This window comes from Ostrea edulis, chromosome 2 (genome assembly GCF_947568905.1).
Source record: "Ostrea edulis chromosome 2, xbOstEdul1.1, whole genome shotgun sequence".
Classification (NCBI taxonomy): Eukaryota; Metazoa; Mollusca; class Bivalvia; order Ostreida; family Ostreidae; genus Ostrea; species Ostrea edulis.
The window spans coordinates 2,038,354-2,063,784 of NC_079165.1; the positions used below are offsets into that span (position 1 = coordinate 2,038,354).

The following is a 25,431-nucleotide window of genomic DNA, read 5'->3' on the forward strand; positions in this document are numbered from 1 at the left end:
GATGTTTACATTTTCTAATGTCAATAAATGTAATGGTATTGGCGCTTTGAATAATTGTAGACGACTCCATGGTAAGGAAGACTTAACTTTAATGTGTATCGAACTGCCAAGGAACATAAAAAGCAAGGGCGAATGGTCCAGCTAGTGTTCAATTTACCCATTAGAATTATCTTGTTGACCACATCGCTCGTGCTCTAAGGGGTCGCTACGTGACATGTTTTGACCAATTAATGTCAACACTTCTGTCTGAGGTGTAATACATAGTGATCTGGTGATAGCAGAAGACCATTATTCATGTTGTTAGAAAAACTCACCAATGTGATAACTTTATTTCAATTTTGGGCCCAGAGGGCATAAGAAAACCATAATTGTGATATATACAGTCTACTCCGGATATACTGTTATTCAAGGGACTGAACTGAATTGTTCATTACATCCAAAGTCCAATATAACCGATGTTGAACTATATAAATAATGTTACTGGGAATTTATTTTTACTTTGAATATGACATATTGTTCAATATAAGTGACTTCTATATGGTATATAACAATAAGCCCAGTCTAGGAATTCATTATCGGGATCATCCAATAATGTGTTGGTTCTACTACAAATAGCTGTTTGGTTATAATTTTGCCAAACTGTATCCCTCGATCTTGTTGCGATTTGGTAAAACCAGTTTTTAAGAATTGTATGTGAATCTTTACTACTCCGATATTGTGGTTCCGCAATTTGCACAGTGGCGACCAAGGTGAGGGTATCCTAGTAGCTGGGACATACATGTAATTGATTATCAACTAAAGGAAAGTATTGGACCAGGTGCATAGGAGGACTAAGCATCCCCTGTCGACCGGTCACACCCGCCATGAGTTCTATATCCTGATCAGGTAAACGGAGTTATTCGTACTCAAAACCAGTGTGCCAAGAACGGCCTAACATTCGGTATGAAACATGCCAGACAGCATTTGACCCAATGATAGGTTGTATTGACGAACTAGATCAGTATAACGACCATAGAATTTGCGAAATCCTGACTTCAATCGAGACTGTTGAAACCCCTGTACCATCAACGTGTTTGTCAGTAGCTTACCTCGATTTAAAAACTGACTATACGCAGAAAAAGCTCTTGCGTATCGAATCAGTTGAGCGATATAAACACCATATTCAGGTGATAATGGAATATTGCTACATAAATATGGGGAGTTGACGATGGAGAAGCTGAAATCATCTCGTTTGTCATACAGTTGAGTTGTCAGTTGGAGTCTGAATATAACGTTCCATTCGATGATATCTTTTTGGTCAACACATGTTTTAGCAGACTTAATTAAACCGTAAATTTTCGAATTGGTTGAAGCAAAATATCTGAAAATATGATACGTTTACATTTTTCTCCTGCATCATTCTTCAACAAAAGATATATTTAAATTGTCAATGCTTTCACTATCAATATCTTTACCAATTGAAATGCTAGTCATTTCTTCATGAATGTGAGCAAAGTGTGTATAAATCTTGATGAATATAGTACGAATATTCTAATGGCTGGGAATGCCGACAAAATGAAAGTAAAATGTAAACATAAAAAGTATGTTTCTAACACGCTTCGTGAAGTATGCTCGTAGTTCATAACCTCATGCATCTTCAAAAATGAAATCTAATTCTTAAATTTATCCCAAAAATTCTTTTAATTTCAAATATTACAGTAGAAAGTGAAGCTTTCATTCGGCTAAACAAACATCAAATTTCTATTAACCCATTTATCATGTTTACACCTAGTCAATCATAACGTGAAATATAAGATAATATTAATAGTGATCATATACAAATTCCATTGCCCACATTGCAAAGACGAAATCAGGAAAGTTTACATGATCCGAATGTTTACAACTAATTAAATGTGATCATTATTATTTCATTGGTAATGTATTGTTTGAGAAGAAGCAATAGTTGAGCTCTGCTATCACTAGAATCCCAGAATGTATGTTGTTACAAACTTATATAAGACATATCCATAAGTCACTAATGTTGGCATAAAAGTAATAGCAAATCCAAAACCTCGATTACTAGGCGACGATTTGTATCCCATCGCGAAGAGGATACGACCAAGGAAGAAGAGCGCCACTAGAGCCCGGATGTTGGACATTGACCTCTCATCCAAATATGTTGTCAACGCCAACACACCCACCGCGTGCAAGGAAAACTGTTCAATGGTGTTTCGTAGAATCCGGTTAGGAAGTTCCACGAGGTTTTCCGCACCTCCTTTTATTGGATCAATGGCTTTCGTATTCCCTCTAACGTCTAGGACACCAAATATTGCGAATACTATCGGAAGTGACGAGATAAAGAGCCACCTGAGGGCAAACACCAAGCGGTCACACGGAGTTTGGACTGTCTCTACGTCGAGAGGAATCAGGCTGACTGCGTAGTAAACCACGCCTATAACAACTGCAGCGGCTGCGAATTCTTTATACACCCAATTAAGAAGCTTCTGGTGCTCCGCCTTTTCTTTGTCATTCATCTCAGCCATTCTGTTGGTCTAATAGAAAGAAGGAAAAAGAGAAATATAAAGTCTACGATGAGCGATGTTTCCTTCGTACAGAACATATGCTCTGTCATTTATTTACTTATTATTTTTAAATTATTTCTTCGTAAATGACGAATTGTCTGCGTGACATAAGGCACTTCCTCTCTTAAAAGCATGTGCACGTTTGGGACCAGTTTGGAAAGAGCGATAACTCCTACGAAACGTCCGAATATAAATAGTTCTGATAATATAATAAGAATGGACACAAAGCGATGAAACCAAATTAATTTGGAATGAACACAAGGATAATAATTGGGATGTGTGCTAGAAATTTATGATAGTTTCATCTTAACTATCTAAGTTACAATTGAAATAGCTCCATATGAAAAATATCCTACATATATTAAAACAACTAGCGAAGTCCAAGGTTCATCCACAACTCCCAGAGGATACAATTCTTCTCTGAAACAGCACTAAATGGTACATTGTAGGGATGAATGCTTACACTTACAATACATTGAAATATATTAAAATCCTTACCCTGTCTTTGTTTAACGACTATAATATAGTTAACTTTGCTTCTGCACACTGCACGGAGGTCGTGAGATAAGCGAACTAAATATTGAACGTGTTAGAACAGATAGAAGTTACCTGTGTATATACTAGTTCTCAACACTTTCAATCCGGGGACACGATTTTAGATGTGTGATTTATGGGGGTTAGACTTTATTATATCACGTAACATGAAAATCAAATGTTTTCCTGTTCACCTATCCGGAGGAACTATGGCACGCCGATCGCGTTAGAATTTGAAGTGATTTCTACCTTAAATCAATATGACGTACCAAACAACATTGTGATACGTCATAGTTAGATTTAGAAACTGAAAATGCGTCACTTTCATTTTGTTCTCTAACATTACAACAAAGGTTCTAGAAATATTGACATAGCAACAACATTGGAATGTGTATGGATGAGAAGCAGTCAGAGAACACTACAATATTCAATAATATCTGGACAGTGATGTTATGTGGACTATCAAATTAAATGACATTTGAATGAAAAATCCAGATATGATAGAGAAAATAGGGATATCAATTATTCCTTTCTGTTGTTGAACATCAGCCATTTCTAACTCAATAGAATACCATTGAATTGAAATTAACTGCATTGTTGCTACATTTATCTATAAAGAAACAAAATCACGATCTGCACTGTCTGTCTCTCCATATCTTTATGAATACTGAAGATGACTCTTTAGCTGAACAGTGTGACTCTTCGAAAGTAAGTAAGACAGCTGCTTTAAGGAGGAACAACACACCAGAGAAATCTTATATGGATGAAAAGTGGAGGATATGTACAATAATATTTGAAATTGAAGTTTCAAATCTATTTTTCTTTTTAGTCTTAAAAAATACAGTCTTAGTAGAAAGTAATCTGGAAAAAATAAGACCCCCTACTAGACCTGACCGCACAAGCTATACATCAGTAGTCGACACGTTAAGGTACTGAGCTACCCAGCTAGTCAGTTCGATTTAAAAGGATATACATACATTGCTGATATTTACATATCTTTTAAAGGAAGTCAACGATTATGACGACAAAGTTACTGTATTCCACCTTAAATACTTCATTTGTTTTACACAAATTAACAGACAATGGTATGCGCGGAAGGAATTCTTTTTAAAGATATCGCTATTAGAAATGTGCTTCGTGCTATTGTCACAAGGTAACATTTCGTGGCGTTGAACGGCATACCCCACATTTGAGTCCATTCCTAATTTGACTGAGATAATCTGGTATGTTTTTTGGTCATCGGGTGACTTAATGTTGAGATAACTGAAGCAGTCCTCAGCCAATAGTCTTGCTTGTGATGATACAAATAGTGGTAGTTCTTTGATATGGCACAAAAAGAGCAGAGACCAAATAACTAAGAAGGCGACTTGTAGAACCTCGGAGTAAACTGAACATGATGTTCATCCTTGACAACCTGCTGATTACGTTTTTGTACGAAAGATCGAAATCCATTTATGTACATCTACCATGATGCCATAGCTTTTAAAGGCGTTTTATGAGGTATTTGTCGAATGCTTTACTTAAGTCCAGAATGGGCATGCCTGTTTGATAGTGATGGTGATGGTCAAAGGATTACATGAGGCCAGGCATTGTGATTACGTGTTGACTTTGGCAGGAACGGCTGCTGTGGAACTGGTCTTGCAATAAAGTTAAGATGTCATGATGTTCAACATAGTTCAATATGCTTAAATGTTTCAACAGCATTCACTGGTTACATATACAGGTCTATAGTTGCTGATCATGTGTTTACTACCTTATATACAGGGGACATGTCCGTAGTCCTATAATCAGAAAGTAGTGATTCTATTGATAGTAAATCTAGAGATGTCAGTAACTACCGTTGCTTACTTAATTGCAAAGTTCAACAATATACATGTATAGTTGAATATGTTCTCTGGTCCGCAACCTTAGTGTACGTTAAGGTTCTTTAATAGTTTGGCGCCCCTCCTATGTTGATATTGTGGTAGTTACTTTTATTCCTGGATTTCGATCCCGATGTAAATTATTCACCTGTTGTATTTGACCACGCCCACTTTATCTTTTAGCCAATAACTTTAATGACAGTTCATTTTGTTTAATTTGCTATATAAACCCATGCAGCGAATAATTCATTGAAGCGAGACAGCTGGCCTTGCTAGCTATACTTCTTCCATTCTTCCTATTTTAGAATTACATTTTGCTCGTCTACTTTACCCTTTTTACTTACTAAATTATTATATTACCTTTGGGTTGGGAGAATTTCTTGATAATTTATAGGCTAAATTATATGTTTTAGGAGTTTGTATTTGTCACATTCATGCTGGTAATAAATTCGTAAAGTGTTGTTACTCTTATTTTCATTTCTATTGAGTTTATTTTCAAAGTTTCTAATCATAGTGTACATGTAGTTGGGTCGTTTCGAAGTCGCCGCTATCAAATCAAATAAAACAAACACAACGCGAAGTACAGACTATACTAGCGTCAGACCTGCTGCAATATTGATATCACTTATATCACGGATCTTTTAGATATAATCTTTAAAAGGAGGTCCGGGGTGTCGCGTCAGGCGTTGGGATGTTAAAGAATCCTCACTGCTACGGCTGTAAGCGTTAACTATAGGTCTACATTTGTGGTACTACAACTGATGGAGTCCAATACGAGTGAACAATTCTCGACGGGATGTCAAACAACTAACAAAACTATATCCGGGTAACTGTTTTTTCAGCGGTGGGATCTCGTCCGGATCCTTCCTAGTAATTACCGACTCAAATTGTTTGTTTAACAGTTCTGCTGTTATGTTGTTAGCTCCCGTCGTGTCGTTACCCTGGTACACCGATGTTATCTTCTGTGGTTCTTATGCTTTTCGTTGATGTATTTTTGAGAACTTTGTGCGGATTCAGTGGGACTGGTGTGTTTACCTCTGTGCTTGTCCCCTCATTTCTCTAGATGAGGTCCTGCCTTCTTCCGAAGTTGTTGATTGCACTTTTTACAGGGGCTTTGTGTGATATTTGTTCCTTAGACTGTAGTCAACCCAGGATAAATTATGCTTTAAGTTTAAATGTTGACTAAGGATTGCTGTTTGTCTGAACAAGGCAGAGGGCCCAAGGTCGGTGTGACCGGACATCCGGGTATGCTTACTTCACCTAAGCACCCGCTCCGAACTCATGTGTTTCCAGGGGTCTGTGTTTATCTCCTTGTTGATTGTGTTACTGTTCTTTGTAAGGTGTTTACCCTTTTTTCGATACAAGGGAATTGTTATTCATAAATATCTCTTCTAAATTTATGCGAATACCTTCATAAAGCATGCATAAGCACGGTAGAATTCAATCACGTGCGACTGTGTGGAGTTGGTTACATGATATAATTAGTGCGATTACTTTGGAATCATCATTGTTCGTGGGGATTTATTTTCGTGGATGTCGTGGGTCTTACCCACACAATTTACGTGTCCTCAAACATGTTTTTAAACCAAATCGAGTTATTTCTCCTAGGAACATCGTATCGCTTATTCACGAAATTACGTCCCCACGAACCAGCAAAACTTTACGAACCAAAAAAAATTTGCTTACCCACGAACATTGGCCCCCACGAATTAAAATGATTCGAAAGTGTTATAATTACAGCGATAGAATATTATCCACACTTCTATTTGGAACTTTCTACATTATCTTATGTTGACGACTCTGTAATTTTGACAGAATTAGCAGACGATCGTATGACTTTGAACTCTGCTTTATGGAATGGAAGTTAAATGTTAATGAAAATAATTCAAAATACTGACCTTGTTTAAAAGCCCCATGCCCAAGAATTCATTCTGCTTCAACGACAGGGTTATCGAAAACGTTAGAGAATTCAGGTACCTGGGCATTTGTTTCTTGATCAGGTTTTGTTTTTTGTTTTTTTTGCAAAGCAAAGAAACATTTGTATAAACAAGTTCATAACATGTATGGTGTGATATGAAAAATTAGACACTTTGATTTACCTGTTGAATGGTAGTTGATTTGTGCGATAAGTTGGTTCGACTACTTCTACTCTTCGGGTTTTGAAATTTTCGACATCACTCAATACGTTCTCCTTAGATCTTCAAGATATGTTTCAATTTCAAAAACAGTATTACGAGATATATGGTGTATGGTGAAACCGTTTCCCTGTCACTATTCACATCAGGATGGTTTCTGATTGGGTAGAACTATCTAAAAATTCAGAACACAAAATAATGTTAATTTATATAGATATTTGTTCACACAACACTCGGTTGAAAAGAAAAAAAACCATGGACTATCGGATTGTTTTATTGAATATTGTTTAACGACCCGCTTGAAAAAATTTCACTAACATGGAGACGTAATCATTGCAGGTGAAAGGCTGCAAAATTTAAGCTTAAACTCGGCACTTACGACCTTTGAGCAGGAAGGGATCTTTATCGTGCCACACATGTTCTGGCACGGGACTTCGGTTTTTGGGTCTCATCTGAAGGACGGCCCCATTTAGCCGCCTCTTACGACAAGCAATGGATACTTAGGATCTATTCTAACCCGGATCCCCATGGATTATTTCGATATACCGCATGTTGTCCTTTGTGAAATCTAGTGTGTATGGAATGATCCATTTTTATGTTGTATGAACATCATTTGGATTACTGTTGCAGTATACCAATGACGAATAAAAGATCAGTAACACAAAGTGGTCTAATGATATCTGAAGGTCCTTCTTGAAGTAATGTGAAAAATGCTTGAATACTTTAACTCAGTAATTTAGAAATATTCATATCAAATTTCGAACAACGAACTATCGGTTTGCAGTTCAAAGCTCCATATATTTTCTAAACTAAAATTAAATTCTTCTATATATTCCAAAACTTGTTTTTGATATTTCAAATTGCTTATAGGAGTTATGCGATTGATCACTGTTCGTTATTTTCGCCTTTTATCTAACCATCGAGCATGTATCTCTGCTGGTGGACAGTCTGTCCCCAAGGATACTTGTCGCTCGATATATGTTCTTTCATGAATATACACAATAACGATACAATACTGGCTGACATGTTGCTCAGTATAAAAAGGTGTCACTCTGTGGAGTCTATAAGGCTCCAACAGTTTGGTTGGTGTCCCTCGGATTATTTTGTATTGCTTTTAGGAGTTATGAGATTGATCACTGTTCGTTATCTTCGCCTTTCATATAACAGTAAGAAGTGAAGAATTTATTTAGGTAAAGAAAGAAAAAATTCCAATAAACCCATTTATTATGTTTACACCTAGTCAATCAGAGAGTGAGATATAAAATAATATTGATAGTAATTATACACAAATTAGATTAAATTGCTCACATTGGGATGACAAAACTGGAGAAGATCTCAGCTATCGCTAGAATCCCAGAATGTATGTTGTTACAAACTTATATAAGACATATCCATAAGTCACTAATGTTGGCATAAAAGTAATACCGAATCCAAAACCTCGATTAATGGGCGATGATTTGTATCCCATCGCGAAGAGGATACGGCCAAGGAAGAAGAGCGCCACTAGAGCCCGGATGTTGGACATTGACCTCTCATCCAAATATGTTGTCAACGCCAACACACCCACCGCGTGCAAGGAAAACTGTTCAATGGTGTTTCGTAGAATCCGGTTAGGAAGTTCCACGAGGTTTTCCGCACCTCCTTTTATTGGATCAATGGCTTTCGTATTCCCTCTAACGTTTAGGACACCGAATATTGCGAATACTATCGGAAGTGATGAGACAAAGAGCCACCTGAGGGCAAACACCAAGCGGTCACACGGAGTTTGGACTGTCTCTATGTCTAGAGGAATCAGATTGGCTGCGTAGTAAACCACGCCTATAACAACTGCAGCGGCTGCGGCTTCTATATACACCCAATTAAGAAGCTTCTGGTGCTCCGCCTTTTCTTTGTCATTCATTTCAGCCATTCTGTTGGAGGAAATAAGAGAGATGTAATATCTAGAAAAAGCGATGTATCGTTTGTACTAAACTGACCCCCTGTCATCGGTTAGTTTTAATCATTTCTTTGAAGATGACGAAATTTCAGCGTGAAATAAAATCTTATACATAATAAAATATCAACATACACAGCAAAACGTGGATTGTATGATTTGTATGTGTTTTCCTTTTCGTTTGAAAATCATGTGAATATCGTTTCATTGTCATACGAAAAATCATAAAAGAGAATATCATGCAAATTTATTCAAATGATATTGATATGAACATAATTAATTTCATTGCGTTGGACTACTCAAAAGAAGAAGAAAAACATTATCTTCATGTCTAAGGTTACTTTGAATATACATTCAATGAAACATGACATCAGAAGAAAAAAGAAAGAAAGATGGATGCATGGATGGATGGATAGATAGATAGATAGATTACAAACGGGTATAATATTATTTCATGAATTGGTTTATATATTCTCCACTTATTTACAACATATTTAAGATTTGTTCGACTAGTCATGATCGTTTATCTTTATAGGTTGGGAACACTAACGCTCATTTTCGCATTAGATAATTGCTGGTACGGTTTGTTGACAAATCGAGATGAGAAAAACACGCTACATTTTATTAATCAAAGTTTAGGTTAGAACGAGAAATTTCGGTAAATGAAAGTGTTAGTCGAAAACGCAAACCACGGGGATAATTGCGTAATATGTTAATTTTGGGTTCAGTTATATTGTAATGCGTATGGTAACAATAACTTCTCATACTTTCCTTTAATCAATCTACGCTGACATATTGACATAGAAAATAACACAATTGTTAGTTACCCTCTCATTTGCAAAACATGTGCACATTTATTAGGCCAACCATTAGGGGAAGAGCGATAACTCTTACGTAACGTTCGGATATAAATAGATATTACAGTGGAATCAATACAAGGAATTTATAAAAGCGTAAAGACAACGACCAGAGATCAATCTCACAACCCCTGTAAGGAATACAAAATAGAGAGTATCACTCGACATTGCTATATGTCAATTTATGAATAGAATAGAATATGATTTATTTCCAAATTAGAGCCCTCTCGGGCATACAGCATACATGATTGTTAACATTATATGTAAAGAAACAATTGAAACAACCAACGATGGCCAAGGTTCATCCACAAAGGATAAGATTCTTATCTGAAACTGCGCAGAATGGTGGTGCATAGTGGGGATTGGTGCACTAAAATGACTTACAATTCATTAAACTAAAAATCTTACCCTGTCTTTGTTTAACACCTACAACAAAGCTTGTTTACTTCTGCACACTACGCGTTGATCGTAACTGACTGACGTAAGTTTACTGTCCTAGATGTTTACCTATTGGAACAATCATGAATTACCTGTGTATAGACTAGTTCTCAACACATTCAATATTTTAGATATGTGATTTTTGGAAGGGTAGACGTTTTACATCAAGTAATATAAAACCAAATGTTTCGCTGTCCACCTATGAGAACGAACTATGGCACACCGATCGCGTAAGAATTCGTAAGTAATTTTCACAGTAAATCAATACTACGTACTAAACAGTTTTGTGATACGTCATTGTTAGAAATGCGCCACCTTCATTTTTTCTTCGATCCCGTGGGGATCCGGGTTAAAACAGGTCCTCAGTACCCCCTTGCTTGTCGTAAGAGGCGACTAAATGGGGCGGTCCTTCGGATGATCGATACCGTAAAAACCGAGGTCCCGTGTCACAGCAGGTGTGGCACGATAAAGATCCCTCCCTGCTCAATAGCCATAAGCGCCGAGCATAGACCTAAATTTTGCAGCCTTTCACAGGCAGTGGTGACGTCTCTAAATGAGTGAAATATTCTCGAAAGGGACGTTAAACAATATTCAATCAATCAATCATTTTTTTCTTTTACTATAGCATTGCAACAAAGGTTCTGGTAATATTGACGCAGTAAACAACATTGAAATATGTAAATGCATGAATGATACGCAGTCGGATAACATTATTAGGACAGTGATGTTATAGCTAGACTATCAAATTGAATGACAACTGAATGAAAAGTCCAGAGAAAACAGATAGAAGAGGAATATCAGTTACTCCATTCTATTGTTAAACACCAGCCATTTCTAACTCAATTAAATATCATTGAATCTAAATTGACTACATGCAATTAATCGCTGCACGTTAAATTAATTTAACTATAGAACTTGCTACATTTATCTATAAAGAAACAAAATCGCGATTTGCACTGTCCGTCTCTCCGTATCTTTATGAATACTGAAGATGACTCTTTAGCTGAACAGTGTGACTCTTCGAAAGTAAGTAAGACAGCTGCTTTAAGGAGGAACAACACACCAGAGAAATCTTATATGGATGAAAAGTGGAGGATATATGCAAGGATATTTCAAAATTGAAAACTTTCAAATTTATCTTATTTTTTAAAAATGCAGCTTTAGTACAAAATAATAAAAAATAAATAAAATAAGACCCATTGCTAAACTCGAACGCACAAGTAGTAGATCAGCAGTCGACAAATTAACCCACTGAGCTACTCAGCTAGACAGGTCGATTTAAAAAGAATACACGTATTGCTGATATTTACACATCTTTTAATGGAAGTCAGTCATTATGAAGGGGTAGTTACTGCATCCCTTCTTAAATACTTCTGTTGTTTTACACAAATGAACAGACACTGGTATGGAGTTCGAATCATTACTGGTGCGCGGAAATAAACTATTAAAGTCACATTTTTTACAGCAACGTTTTAGAATGCTTATTAAGTTTCCGGAAGGACGAGAGTTTATTGCAATGCGCGGGTCAGTGGGGATCGCTACAAGGTGATCTTGAACAGTAGTAACAGTCTCCGATCCTTCTAACCTCTGACTATGACTGCCACCTAAGGTACTTCGGAATTGATGAAACACTGTTTCTCTTGAGATAGCCATTCTTTAAATAAAACTTGATACCCTTAATTGTATGATTTTAGTGTTCTGTATGTCCATTTTGAGGTATGGGTCCTACACTACTGCTGGGGATTCTAAAATGGGGCAAGTCCGTGATTTATAAGCTGGTTCCTTAGGCTGCTCAGACAATGTGACAATTACACCGTATGAAGCCCAGGATGAAGTAAGCAGATTTGATGGTTTTGAAATGTGCGAGTGCCACTTAAGGTCATCGCTGGTAATAAATCCTAAATATGGCGTATACGAAATTTGCTCAAGGATGTGATTATCCGGAAAATAGTTGTATTTCCATGGAAATTTGCTTCGCACTATTGTCATGAGGTAACATGTTGTGGCGCTCAACGGTATACCCCAAGTTTGAGCTCACTCCTCAATTTGTCTGAAATCCTGCATGTTTTTGGTCATCTGGTAACTTGTAATCGTCATAAAATGAAGCATAAATGAGACAGTCGTCAGTCAATAGTCTCCTTTATTTGGATTTTTCCTTTCAAACATATATGCATGTAATATTAAATAACTAATAGCCGCATCAACTGTTGACAAGAGCTGCCGTTTTAATGAACGCACTAAATACCCGATAGACTTAAAATCTCAAATACCTTAAAACTGATCAAAACATTATTCTTGTGATATTGCACTTAGAGAAGGAAATTGAACATCATTTCTTGGCTTTCTTAATTTTTTGTTTTTGTTTATTCTATTTTCTTTAGATTATTATTACCCATTTCCCCCTTCTTTAAAGTTTTAGACATTTCGGGTATTTAGTGTATTCATCAAAATGGCAGATCTTGTCAACAGTTGATACTGCTGAGGAAAAATAAGTCGTGTAACCGGTCTTGAGTATAAGAATAATCCACAAGATGGTTAAGGTCGTAGATTCGTTTACTTTTTGGAAACAATGAAAACAAACCCTATAACAACAATAAAAACATGGACAAATACAATACAAAGACAAAAGACACTATCGAACATATGATATATGCAACGATACAAATATATATATATTGGTCATCATTTTATCGTCAAAGGACATAACTCTCTGAACCATCAATTATAAGTAATTGATATTAAAAAATGAATATAATGTACTGCAGTGAATTGCATATGTACATGTACATACCAGTTTATGGAACTGGGCTACAGCTTCCGAAATCAAGGTGAACTGCTTAAAACTCTTATGATGACCTATTGAATAATTTACTAAAATACTAAATTCTGTACACATATATCACTCTGCGCATTTATATTACTTAAAACTCATTATTTACTTAAAGAACAGAAATTATTTTTTTCCACCATTCTACTTTCAGTAAATCTTTCACTCATGACTTGCACACAAGTTTTATGAATAAAGAAAAGTTTAATTACTTATTTAAATTCATTACTTGCTTTTAATCATATAGTAAAACTATCAGCTACTTACAGTTGTTGGTGTTAGCAAATCCTCTATAAATTAAATATATATTTTATGCTTATTTAGAACTCAATAGTGGCAACACCCTTTGGAATCTCTTTCAAAACTAGATTTTCCTGAACTATTTCATAAAAAGAACTCAGGAATTCCCGCCAGGAATTCCTATTGGCTAGAACAAAGTACTAAGACCAATCAGATGACAGAACAAGTATGACACCTAAGAGGTACATGAACTAATCCGAGTTATGTTCTAACTGGACCCTTACGGATTAAACCATTATATTTAAAAGGGTGTTTAGGTTTCTTTAACACACAACACAAAGTTAGTAAGTAGCGCAGCGCAATATGTATTGAAGTGAATGAATGTGAATGGCAATATAAAAATATAAAACTAAACTAAGTACAACTACCACATAACGTCTACACGAAGAACATTATTAAAATATGAGGAAGTAAGTAGCGTATAATTGATTTGAAATTTTTCACACCGGTTGTCAGGCCGTACCTGGCAAATTGATGTTTACTACGGATTGCCTCGTTTACCTGATCAAGACAGGGCTCACAGCAGGTGTGACTGGTCGACAGGGGATGTTTACTTCTCCTAGGCACCTGATTCCACCTCTGGTATGTTTAAGGGTCCGTATTTGCCGAATTCCCTTTATTTTGTATTCGTTATGGGAGTTATGAGATTGATCACTGTTCGTTATGTTCACTTTTCATCAAGATTTGATAGTCGATCAAAGAATTGTTTCTAGAAATTTCAAATGTTGAAATTCTTAACAGTGTACATGTATGCGGATACCTTTATAAAGCATACATAGGCACGATAACATTTAAGTCTCTGCAATTACTATTATGTATGTATAGTTGGTTTACATGATATCATTAGTGCGATTAGTATAATTACTGCGATAGAAAATTATCTACACTTTTATTTAGAACTTTCTACATTATCCTATGTTGACGACTCTGTAATTTTGACAGAATTAGTAGACGATCGCATGACTTTGAATGCTTTATGGAATGGAAGTTAAATGTTAATGAAAATAATCCAAAATACTGACCTTGTTTAAAGGCCCCGTGCCTAGGAAATCATTCTACTTCAACGACAGGGTTATCGAAAACGTTAGAGAATTCAGGTACCTGGGCATTAATTTTTTCTCCCGATCAGGATCTTGTTGCAAAGCAAAGGAGCATTTGAATGAACAAGTCTAAAAAATATATGGTGTGATAAGAAAAATTAAACACTTCGATTGTCGAATGTCAGTTTGGTTTGTGAGATAAGTTGGTTTTAGTAGTTTACTCTTGGAATTTCGAAAACTTCGATATGACTTAATGTCTTCTCCTAAATCTTTATGACACGTTTTTATACTAAAAGCAGTACTGCAAGATATACATGTATGGTGCATATTGAAAATCACCGTTTCCCGCTTTATGTTACTGTTTAGACTAGAATCATTCCCTTACCTTTCATATCAGGATGATGTTTGACTGGATAGAATTATTTACTGACTCAGAACACAAACTTATATTCATTTTATATAGATATTTATTCACACAACATTTTCTTGAAAATCCCATGTATGCGGATACATATCGATTATCTGAATATAAGGCACATTGTTCTTTGTGGATTGTCACGGGTATGGAATGATAAATTTCTATGTTATATGAACATCATCTGGATTACTGTTGCAGTATATCAAAGACTTATTAAAGACCAAAGACGGGTGTAGTGATATCAAGAGTTCCCTCTACAAGTAATGTTTATAAGATTTGAATGTGAAAAATACTTAAATGTTTTGTCTCAGGGATGTAGAAATATCCGTTTTACATTTCGAACACCAAATTATCGGCTTGCAGTTCATACCCCCCATGTATTTTTAAAAGATATCCGAAATTTTGGTAATTTTTCAAATCTTATAGGTAGAAGTGAGGAATTTATTCCGGTAAACAAAGAGAAAATTCCGACTAACACATTTATTATGTTTACACCTAATTCTTCATGTGAGTGGGAGTGAAAAATAGGAAAATACCAAAAGTAATGAAATACAAATGAGATTCCGTTCAATCCGTTGCTTACAATGGAAAGACAAATGGGAGAAGTTTACATAATCCGAATTTTTCCACATATAACTGGTCGTGATTTCACAATTAGTCTTACATTGTTTGAGAGGAAGGAATAGTTAATCTTTGCTATCACTAGAATCCCAGAATGTATGTTGTTACAAACATATATAAGACATATCCATAAGTCACTACTGTTGGCATAAAAGTAATAGCAAATCCAAAACCTCGATTACTGGGCGACGATTTGTATCCCATCGCGTAGAGAACACGACCAAGGAAGAAGAGCACAACTAGAGCTCTGATAGTGGTCATGGACTTCTCATCCAAATATGTTGTCAATGCCAACACACCCACCGCATGCAATGCAAACTGTTCCACGTTGTTTCGTAGAATCCGGTTAGGAAGTTCCACGAGGTTTTCCGCACCTCCATCGATTGGATCAATGGCTTTCGTATTTCCTCTAACGTCTAGGACACCGAATATTGCGAAAACAATTGGAAGTGATGAGATAAAGAGCCACCTGAGGGAAAACACCAAGCGGTCATACGGAGTTTGGACTGTCTCTATGTCCAGTGGAATCAGACGAATTGCGTAGTAAACCACGCCTATAACCACTATAGCGGCCACGCTTTCTTTATACACCCAATTAAGAATCTTTTGGTGCTCCACTTTTTCTTTCTCATTCATTTCAGCCATTCTGTTGGAGGAAAAAAGAGAAACATAATCTTTTTGCTCCTCACGAAAATATTAACAGCTGTGAAGGAGAAACTTCAAACGTAAAGCGCGACTACATATGCCAGAAGTGGTGTGAATCAAATGTGGATTCTAAAAAATTCTATTCTAAAGAACTTTTAGTAAACTTGAAATCACAAAACTTTTTTCAAATCAACAACATCAAAACGTATGACTTTTCAACTCTTTACACGACCATTCCTCACGATAAATTAAAGACTAGACTTTTTGACATCATAGACAGTTGCTTCTTCAACAAAAATGGAAAACGTAAATATTCCTATCTAGTGATTAGTCATAAAAAATTACTTTGTTAAAAGCCACTCTGATTCCACGCTCAAGAACTCTGAAGTTGAAATAAAAAATATGCTGGAGTTCCTCATTGACAATATCTTCGTGGTCTTTGGTGATCATGTCTTCCAACAATCTGTTGGAATCCCCATGGGCATGAATTGTGCTCCTTTGTTAACTGACTTGTTTTTATATTCTTATGAAGCAGAATTTATTCAAAACTTCTACGTGAGAAGAAAACATCTCTTGCTGTGGCCTTCAATTCGACATTTAGATATATCGACGATGTATTATCTATTACCAATAATAATTTTCATTCATATGTCGATTTATTATACCCCAGTGAACTCGAAATAAAATACACCACAGAGTCGTCCACTTCTGCTTCATACTTAGATATTTTATTGAAAGTAGACATTAACGGCAAACTAATTAACAACTCAATTTTATGACAAACGGGATGATTCCAGCTTCTCCATCGTCAACTTCCCATATTTATGTAGCAATATTCCATTATCACCTGCATATGGTGTTTACATCTCTCAACTGATTCGATACGCAAGGGCTTGTTCTACATGTGGTCAGTTTTTAAATCGAAGCAGGCTACTGACAAACAAGTTAATGGTGCAGGGGTTCCAACAGTCTCGTTTAAAATCAGCATTTCACAAATTCTATGGTCGTTATAACGATCTAGTTTGCCAGTACAACCTATCATTGGGTCAAATGCTGTCTGACGTGTTTCATGCCGATTATTAGGCCGTTCTTGGCAACTGATTTTGACTACGGATAACTCCGTTTACCTGATCAAGATATAGGGCTCACGGCGGGTGTGACCGGTCAACAGGGGATGCTTACTCCTCCTAGGCACCTGATCCCACCTCTGGTGTATCCAGGGGTCCGTGTTTACCCAACTCTCTATTTTGTATTGCTTATAGGAATTATGTGATTTATCACTGTTCGTTATCTTCACCTTTCATCTAGATGAAGCGATGCATCGTTTGTACTAAACCTATCCCCTGTCATCGGTTAATTTTTAATCATTTCTTTAGAAATGACGAACTTTCAGCGTGACATAAAATCTTTTACATAAAAAAGCATCAACATACATTGTACACAACGAAAGGTGGCTTGTATGATGTGCATGCATTTTCCTTGTCGTTTGAAAATCATGTGAATATCCTTCCATTATCATACGAAAATCATACATGCGGATATCATGCAAATGTATTCAAATGATATTCATACGTATATCATTCATTTCGACCATTGTGTTGGACTACTCAAAAGAAGAAATAAAATATTAGTTTCATGTCCAAGGTTACTTTGAATATACATTCAATGAAACGTGACATCAGAAGAAAAAAGAAAGAAAGATGGATGCATGGATGGATAGATAGATAGATAGATAGATTGATTGATTGATCGATAATAAACGTGTGTAATATTATTTCATGAGATGCTTTTTATATCTTAAGTGACTCCCCATCAACTCACGTATCGAGATTTGTTCGACTTTTCATGATCTTTTATATCCAGGTTGAAAACACTAAACGTTCATTTTCGCATTCATAATTGCTGAAAAATTTTGTTAACAAATATAAATGAAAAAACCACACTAAATCCTATCTATTGAAGTATGATTATGTGAGATAGTGAATTCAAAAATAGAAGGTTGGTATCAGGAAATAAATTAACTAGAAATTACGGTAATTGAAAGTGTTACATGTAGTAGGTCGAAAATGCAAACCACGAGGATATTTATGTATTATAACGATGCGTATGACAATAAGCAATGTTAACAGACAGATAATCGTCTTCATTGTATTAATTGTACATCCTTCGACTCCTCCTTAATCAGTTGCAAGTGCACGTTTGTAGGCCGACCATTTGGGTATGAACGATAACTCTTACGAAACGTGCGAATATAAATAGTTCTGATAATAATAAGAATGGAAACAAAGAATTTGGAATGAATACAAGGATAATGAGAGGGGTGTGTGATAAAAAATCATGACAGTTTCATCTTAACTATTATGCATGTAAGTGGCATCCGAAATTATAGCTCTATGTCAAGCTATGCCAAGAATATCAATTGAAACAACCAGCGATGGTCATCCACAACCCCCAGAGGATAGAATTCTTCTGTGAAACTGCACAGAATGGTACGTTATAGCGATGGATGCACTAAAATGATTTAGATTTCATAGACACAAAATAAAAATCCTACCTTGTCTTTGTTTAACACTACAATACAATATAACTTCCTTTTCTTCTGCACACTGCACATTGATCGTGACCTGAATATTCAACGTCTTGGAACATTAATCACATGTGTATAGACTAGTTCTCAACACATTCAGTCCCGAGACAAAAGTTTAGATGTGATTTGCTTTCTTACATCACGTAACACAAAACTAAATGTCAATGAGGAAAAACTATGGCAACCTGATCGTGTTAGAATTTGAAGTCATTTTCACAGTAAATAAACATGACGCACCTAACGACATCGCGATACGTCATAGTTAGATTTAGAGACTGAAAATCTGCCACCTCCATTTTTTCCTTTTTTTTTTTTTTACTCTAATATTACAGCAAAGGTTCTAAGAATATTGACTTAGCACAACATTGACATATGTAAATGTATGACGGATAAGCAGTCTGATAACATTACAATATTCAATCATATCTGGACTATCAAATCAAATGACAGTTGAATGAAAAGTCTAGAGGCGACAGATAGAAGAGGGATATCAATTATTTCTTTCTTTATTTATATCAACCATTTCTAACTCAATCAAAATAATGGGCTTACGGCGGGTGTGATCGATCAACAAGGGAAGCTTACTCCTCCAAGGCACCTAATCCTGCCACTTAAAGTACCTCAGCATAGATGAAACACTGCTAGTCTTGTGCTGGTCATTCTCAACAAACATGGGTACCCTGCGTTGTATGTTTTCAATGTCCTGTATATCCCCTTTGAGGTATGGGTCCTACACTACTGCCGAATAATCCAAATGTGAGCGAATCAGTGATTCATACGCCGTTTCCCTCAGCCATTGTGGCAATTGGCAATTACACCGCATGAAGCCCAGGATGGAGTAAGCATATTTGAAGGTTTTTGAAATGTGCGAATGTCATTTAAGGTCACCGCTGGTAATAATTCCTAAATATGGCTTATACGAAACTTGTTCAATAATGTGTTTATCCAGAAGATTGTCGTGTTTCCATGGAAATTTGTTTCGTGTTATTGTCACGAGGTAACATTTCGTGGCGTTGAACGGCATACCCCACGTTTGAGTCCACTCCTCAATTATTCTGAGATCATCTTGTATGTTGTTTTTTGGTCATATTGTGACTTGATGTTGAGATACCCGAAGCAGTCATCAGCCAATATTCTTACTTTTGTTATGATACTGAAAGTGGTAGATCGTTTATATGACACAAAAAGAGCAGATGCCCCAAGGCTGTGTCCTGTATAACCCAGGGTCAAATGAACATGATGTCCATCTTTAACAACCTGATGATTACACTGTGTACAAAAGACCGAAGTCCATTTATGTATATTTCCCATAATGCCATAGTTTTCAAGTTTTTAAAGACGTTTCTTATAAGGCACTGTTTTGAATTCTTCCCATTGGATGCGCGTTAGAATAGGTCCTTAGTACCTCTAGATTGTCGTAAGAGGTTACTAAATAGGGCGGACCGTCGGATGAAACCGCAAAAACAAAGGCCCCTGTCACAGCAGGTGTGACACGTCAAGGATCCCTCCCTGCTCCAAGGCCGTAAACGCCGAGCATAGGCCTAAATTCTGCAGTCCTTCATCGCGAGCGGCAATGGTGACGTCTTCATATGAGTACATGTCACAGTTTATTGACTTGGTTAAAGACCTAAACCTAATTATAAATTTATCTTTTTTCTTGGTCTAGTCTCTACTCGAATAGTAGTTGATTTCCAATCATTCCTATCCTGGTTTCTTAATTTTCCCTTTTACCATAACCTACATAATGAACTTTGAATATTGTTATGGTACAGTGATATTTGCAACCGGTAGGGGACTATGTATTGTCATGCAATACTCTCAGAATGCTTGTTTCTCATATAATCTGAAATTCTTGCAATAGCAATCAAACAAAACAAAAATATCAAAGGTATATGTATAGAAAACACAGAACATACAAATCGTAATATGCAGATGATACTTCACTAGCCCTTGATGGTTCACCTGGATCCCTATTTGCGGCTTTAGATACCATAGAGTTTTTCTCTAGCTTTTCTGGTCTAAGAATTAATACTTTTTAAAGAAAATTCATCTAGATTGGTTCTTTCAAAAAAGATGGAAATTGCATTGGTTATCAACAATCTTCATTCTGTTAGGTATTCTATTTCTGTTGAGCTTAATGAAACGGATGACACAAACTTTGGACTCTAAATTTCAAACATTACTGCACTTATTGAGCAGTGGAAAAGGGAAATTCTTACTCCTTTGGTCGAATTACTGTCATTAAAACGCTGCTGCTTCGGAAATTAAATCATTTGTTCATAGAACTCCCTACTCCAAAAAGGGAGACAATTTCATATTTATGTAAAATAATGTATGGATTCCTATGGAAATCTAATATAGATAAAGTCAAGAGGTATGTGATAACACAAGACTATCTATCAGGGGTATGAAAATCGTAGACATAAAGAACTTTATAAAACAAGGATAAATATCTTTTGCAATATTTGGAAATTATATCTTAAAGAAATTATACAACTTTGGAGATTTTGGAATGCTTACTTAAAAGAAAGCATTGTATTTTGGAAGGATGTTGTAAATTCTTGGCTTTCCTATGTGAAGATTAGTTAGAATCCTCCAAATATAAAAACAAATCAGAATATTCCGGTGTGGTACAATTCTAATATGAAAATAGCTGGCAAACCAGTTTTATCAAAGACTGGTATGAGAAAGGAGTTAGAGTGTTTCAAGATTTTTTTTGACGATGATTGTAATGTCTTAGCCATATACAAATTTAGATAACATACAATCTCAAAAAAGTATGTGTAAAGAAATATAATAGGATTATTATAACAGTAATTTCAAAACACTTAAAAATGTTGTCTATTGATAGACTTTAAACCACAACAATTCCTAATCCATGTATGCCTGTATTGTTTGCATGAAAAATGTTTCAAAATCATCTACAATATTTTAAATGAAAAAGAGGATACCCCAACTTTTATAGGTAAGTGGAAGGCTGAATTAACTCCACATGGAGTAGATGATTATATTGTGCAATGTCTGTTTAAAATTTGTTTCAAAACAACAACTGATTCTTCTGCTCAATGGCTACCGTTTAGAATTTTACACAAAATCTTTCCTGTTGGATATATTCTTTTAAAAGATTAATGTTAAAACATATGACTGTTGTAGATTTTGTACAAAAATTTAGAAACAATGATACATATTTTTTACTTCATGTGATAAAACCCAAACATGTGATAAAACCCAAACATTGTGGAGTGAGTTGAGTCTTCACATAAACAGAAAGACTTCAGAAAGAGTCGGTTGTAATGTATCCAAGAGATAGGTAGATACATGTAGGTAGGTGGGTAGGTAAGTAGGTAGGTAGGTGTATGTATGTATGTTTGTATGTGACAAATCTTATTTGCAAATGCAATCTGTCGTTAGGTCAAATGCTGTCTGTCGTGTTTCACACCAAATGTTCTTTTCATGCTGATTTTGACTCAGGATTGCTCTGTCTAAACACGACAAAGGGCTCAAGGTCGGTGTGACTGTACAACAGGGGATGCTTACTGCTCCTAGGGATCCGCTCCCACCTCAGATGTTTCCAGGGGTCCGTGTTTATCGTGTTGTCGATTGTGTGATTGTTCTTTATAAAAGTTGTGAGATTTATCACTCTTTGCGTAATTCTTACCTTTCTCATTACACAAATTGAAGAGAAATTTTAATACTTCATATATCGTCCAAAGTTATTTAAAAGATTTAATACTCTATCGGGTACCTTCATAATGCATGGATAGGCACGGTAAAATTTAATTACCTGCGACTGTGTGAAGTTGGTTTACATGATATAAGTAATTACTGCGATACAAATTGTCTACACTTCAATTTAGAACCTTCTACATTACTCTGTAGTTTTGAAGAATTAGCAGATGACCTGACCTTGTCAAAAGACCCCATGCCTAAGAAACCATTCTACTCCAACGAAAAGGTTATCGAAAACGTTAGAGAATTCAGATATCCAGGCTTTAGTTTTATTTTCTCGATCAGATTCTTTTTACGAAGCCAAGAAACATTTTGTATGCACAAGTTCAAAACATGTCTGGTGTGGTAAGAAAATTAGACACTGATTTACCTGTTGAATGCCAGTTTCATTTATGCGATAAGTTGGTTAGACTAGTTTTACTTTTCGGGTTTTGAAAACTTCGATACTATCTAATGTGTTCTCCTTAAATCTTTAATTTAAAAGCAGTACTGCAAGTGTATGGTGAAAATGGCTGTTTCCCTCTTCATGTTGCTATTCACATCATGATGATTTCTGACTAGGTTGTATTATTAATAATTCGATTGATGTGAATTAGGATTTTCAATATTACAAGTTACTGAATAAACCATGAGAATGAAAGCGATACACTGTGTTAAATGATGGATTTTGTACAATTTTCCTGCTACCCATTATATGCATAATTTACCAGGACAGCAAAACCATGATGTGCAAAAGCAAAGGATATAAGATTCAGTACAAGTATTTCAAAGGTGAACAGAGTAAATATGGCTTAAATTCGGTCAACTTTAGTTGCCAATAAACGAGTTACATTTGAAGCATAGAACGAAATTAAGTCATAAACCTTGCAGATCCAATATGAATTGCAGTAAGATCTCTGTAAATAACGAACTTTTTACTGTCAGTTTAAAGGCTGAAATAAACATTGATTGTAGTCGGCTAGACCAATCAGATAATGGATCATTTGGATAAGTAAACTTTGTAGACTGGATTGCTGCATTTCTACAAACATAGATAAATATATTTTAGTTCGTATGGATGTGTGTTGTTTGCTGTTTTATTGGGTATCCTATACATTTTCTATTCCTTCAGTTTTTGAATATTCAAATGGGTTGTGTTTATTAGATGGATTACGTCACATCGAAAACGATCTACTAAACAAATTACGTGATTTTGACTACAGATTTCTCCGTTTACCTGATTAAGATATAGGATTTACGGCGGTTGTGACTGGTTAACAATGAATGCTTACTCCTCCTAGGCATCTGATTCCACCTCTGGTATTTCTAGGGGTCTTTGTTTGCCCAACTCTAAATTTGCATTAATTTATAGGAATACTGAAATGTTGAACACAATTGCCACTACGTAATATCCGGGTATTACAGATCTCTTGGAGCTAAACAACACATCCAGGTATTACAGATCTCTTGGAGCTACACAGCACTTCCGGGTATTACAGATCTCTTGGAGTTACACAACACTTCCGGGTATCACAGACCTCTTGGAGGTAAACAACACATCCGGATATTACAGATATCTTGGAGCTAAACAACACATCCTGGCATTACATATCTCTTGGAGCTAAACAACACATCCGGATATTACAGATCTCTTGGAACTAAACAACACATCCAGGTATTACAGATTTCTTGGAGCTACACAGCACTTCCGTGTATCATAGATATCTTGGAGCTACACAGCACTTCCGGGTATCAAAGATCTCTTGGAGCTAAGCAACATTTACGGGTGCCACAAATGTCTTGTCTGATATGATATAGAATACCCTTTAGAATCCTCTACCCCTTGCAGCCATTAAATGGCATCCCTATAGCTACAGCCACAAAGGGAAGGGCAAGAATGACATTCCTAGTGGCCCCCTATATTGTCCTGGGATTCGTTCCACTTTGTCTTAAAAAAAATAGCGCTAAAGAGAGCGTTTTTAAACTCAACTATCCGGTATAAGATATGGAAAATGATAAAGGTCAGGCTAGCTTAAAACTACTTCCGGGTATCACAAACATTTTGTCTCCATGTGATGGGAAACTTCCCAGTGCCTCCTACCACGTCCAATGATTACTTTGTTTTCTCTTCTCATGACGGAGTAGAAACAATGACTCCGAATCTGCCCCAAACCCTGCAGCCATGTATCTCTATACTCCCAAATTAAACTGGGGGTGTGGAATAAAAGGCCTTGGTGTCGTCTGCCTTGTCTCGGAGTTCACCCCGCCTTGTCTTCAAAAATCAGCACTGGAGAGGTCCCCATCAAGCTCTCATATCGAAATAAGAAAAATGTCAAAGTTAGAGAGATCCAAACAACAGTGGTTGGTGGCACTGGTCTTGACGAATGGAAGGTTTCAGTATTAAATCTTCTTTTTCATTAAAATACCTTCTCATGAGATTTCTTTGGTAGATTTATTTGCTACAAGGTAAAACTAATCACTGTTCAGGTGAGCTAAATGCTGGTGAGCTAATTGAATTCTATATTAAATACATCCACTTATTGGTACTTAATAATTGCCTGATATCATATTATTCTGGTGAGCTAAATTATTAATGCGCATTTATTTTCATGTAAGGTGGGAAACTACCTGTATATCGCTCAAAAAGATCCCAAAGTGAAATACGTGTAACATATTTTATTTACCTCCACCCTTTCATTACAAATCACTCATAAATTAAATTCATCATTAGCATAAACTTCTGTGCGCTAAGTTGCTCATGAGTGTTGCCATTGAAATGTTGTAATTTTGGGTTAATTTTTTTTTCTTTCAAATAAGTTTTCAGATTATATAATAATTTTCGATGAGTACTCGAAGTCCCTCCAGTGAGACGATTTTTTGTAGGGGCTGCTAGCTTCTCGGGCGTCAGTCTGCACGTGTTGGTTAGTGGCTACTAGCTTCTCGGGCGTCAGTCTGCACGTGTTGG

General features: G+C 36.0%; 1 protein-coding gene and 2 long non-coding RNA genes across 3 annotated transcripts; 1 reads left to right on the forward strand and 2 right to left on the reverse strand.

The window, feature by feature from the left end:
• Positions 1 to 1,958: 1,958 nt before the first annotated feature.
• Positions 1,959 to 2,522, reverse strand: LOC125678428 (transmembrane protein 79-like). Its single transcript, XM_048916871.2, has one exon. The coding sequence runs from the start codon at positions 2,520 to 2,522 to the stop codon at positions 1,959 to 1,961; it is 564 nt and encodes a 187-aa protein (XP_048772828.2).
• A 5,776-nt stretch (positions 2,523 to 8,298) lies between these two features.
• On the reverse strand, positions 8,299 to 18,973 carry LOC125682539 (uncharacterized). Its single transcript, XR_008800746.1, has 3 exons — positions 18,726 to 18,973; positions 14,470 to 16,172; positions 8,299 to 9,002 (listed from the first exon to the last, which is right to left on the reverse strand). It is a non-coding gene; the product is annotated as an uncharacterized LOC125682539 (long non-coding RNA).
• LOC130052404 (uncharacterized) lies at positions 10,296 to 24,164 on the forward strand. Its single transcript, XR_008800748.1, has 2 exons — positions 10,296 to 10,560; positions 23,892 to 24,164. It is a non-coding gene; the product is annotated as an uncharacterized LOC130052404 (long non-coding RNA).
• Positions 24,165 to 25,431: the final 1,267 nt, after the last annotated feature.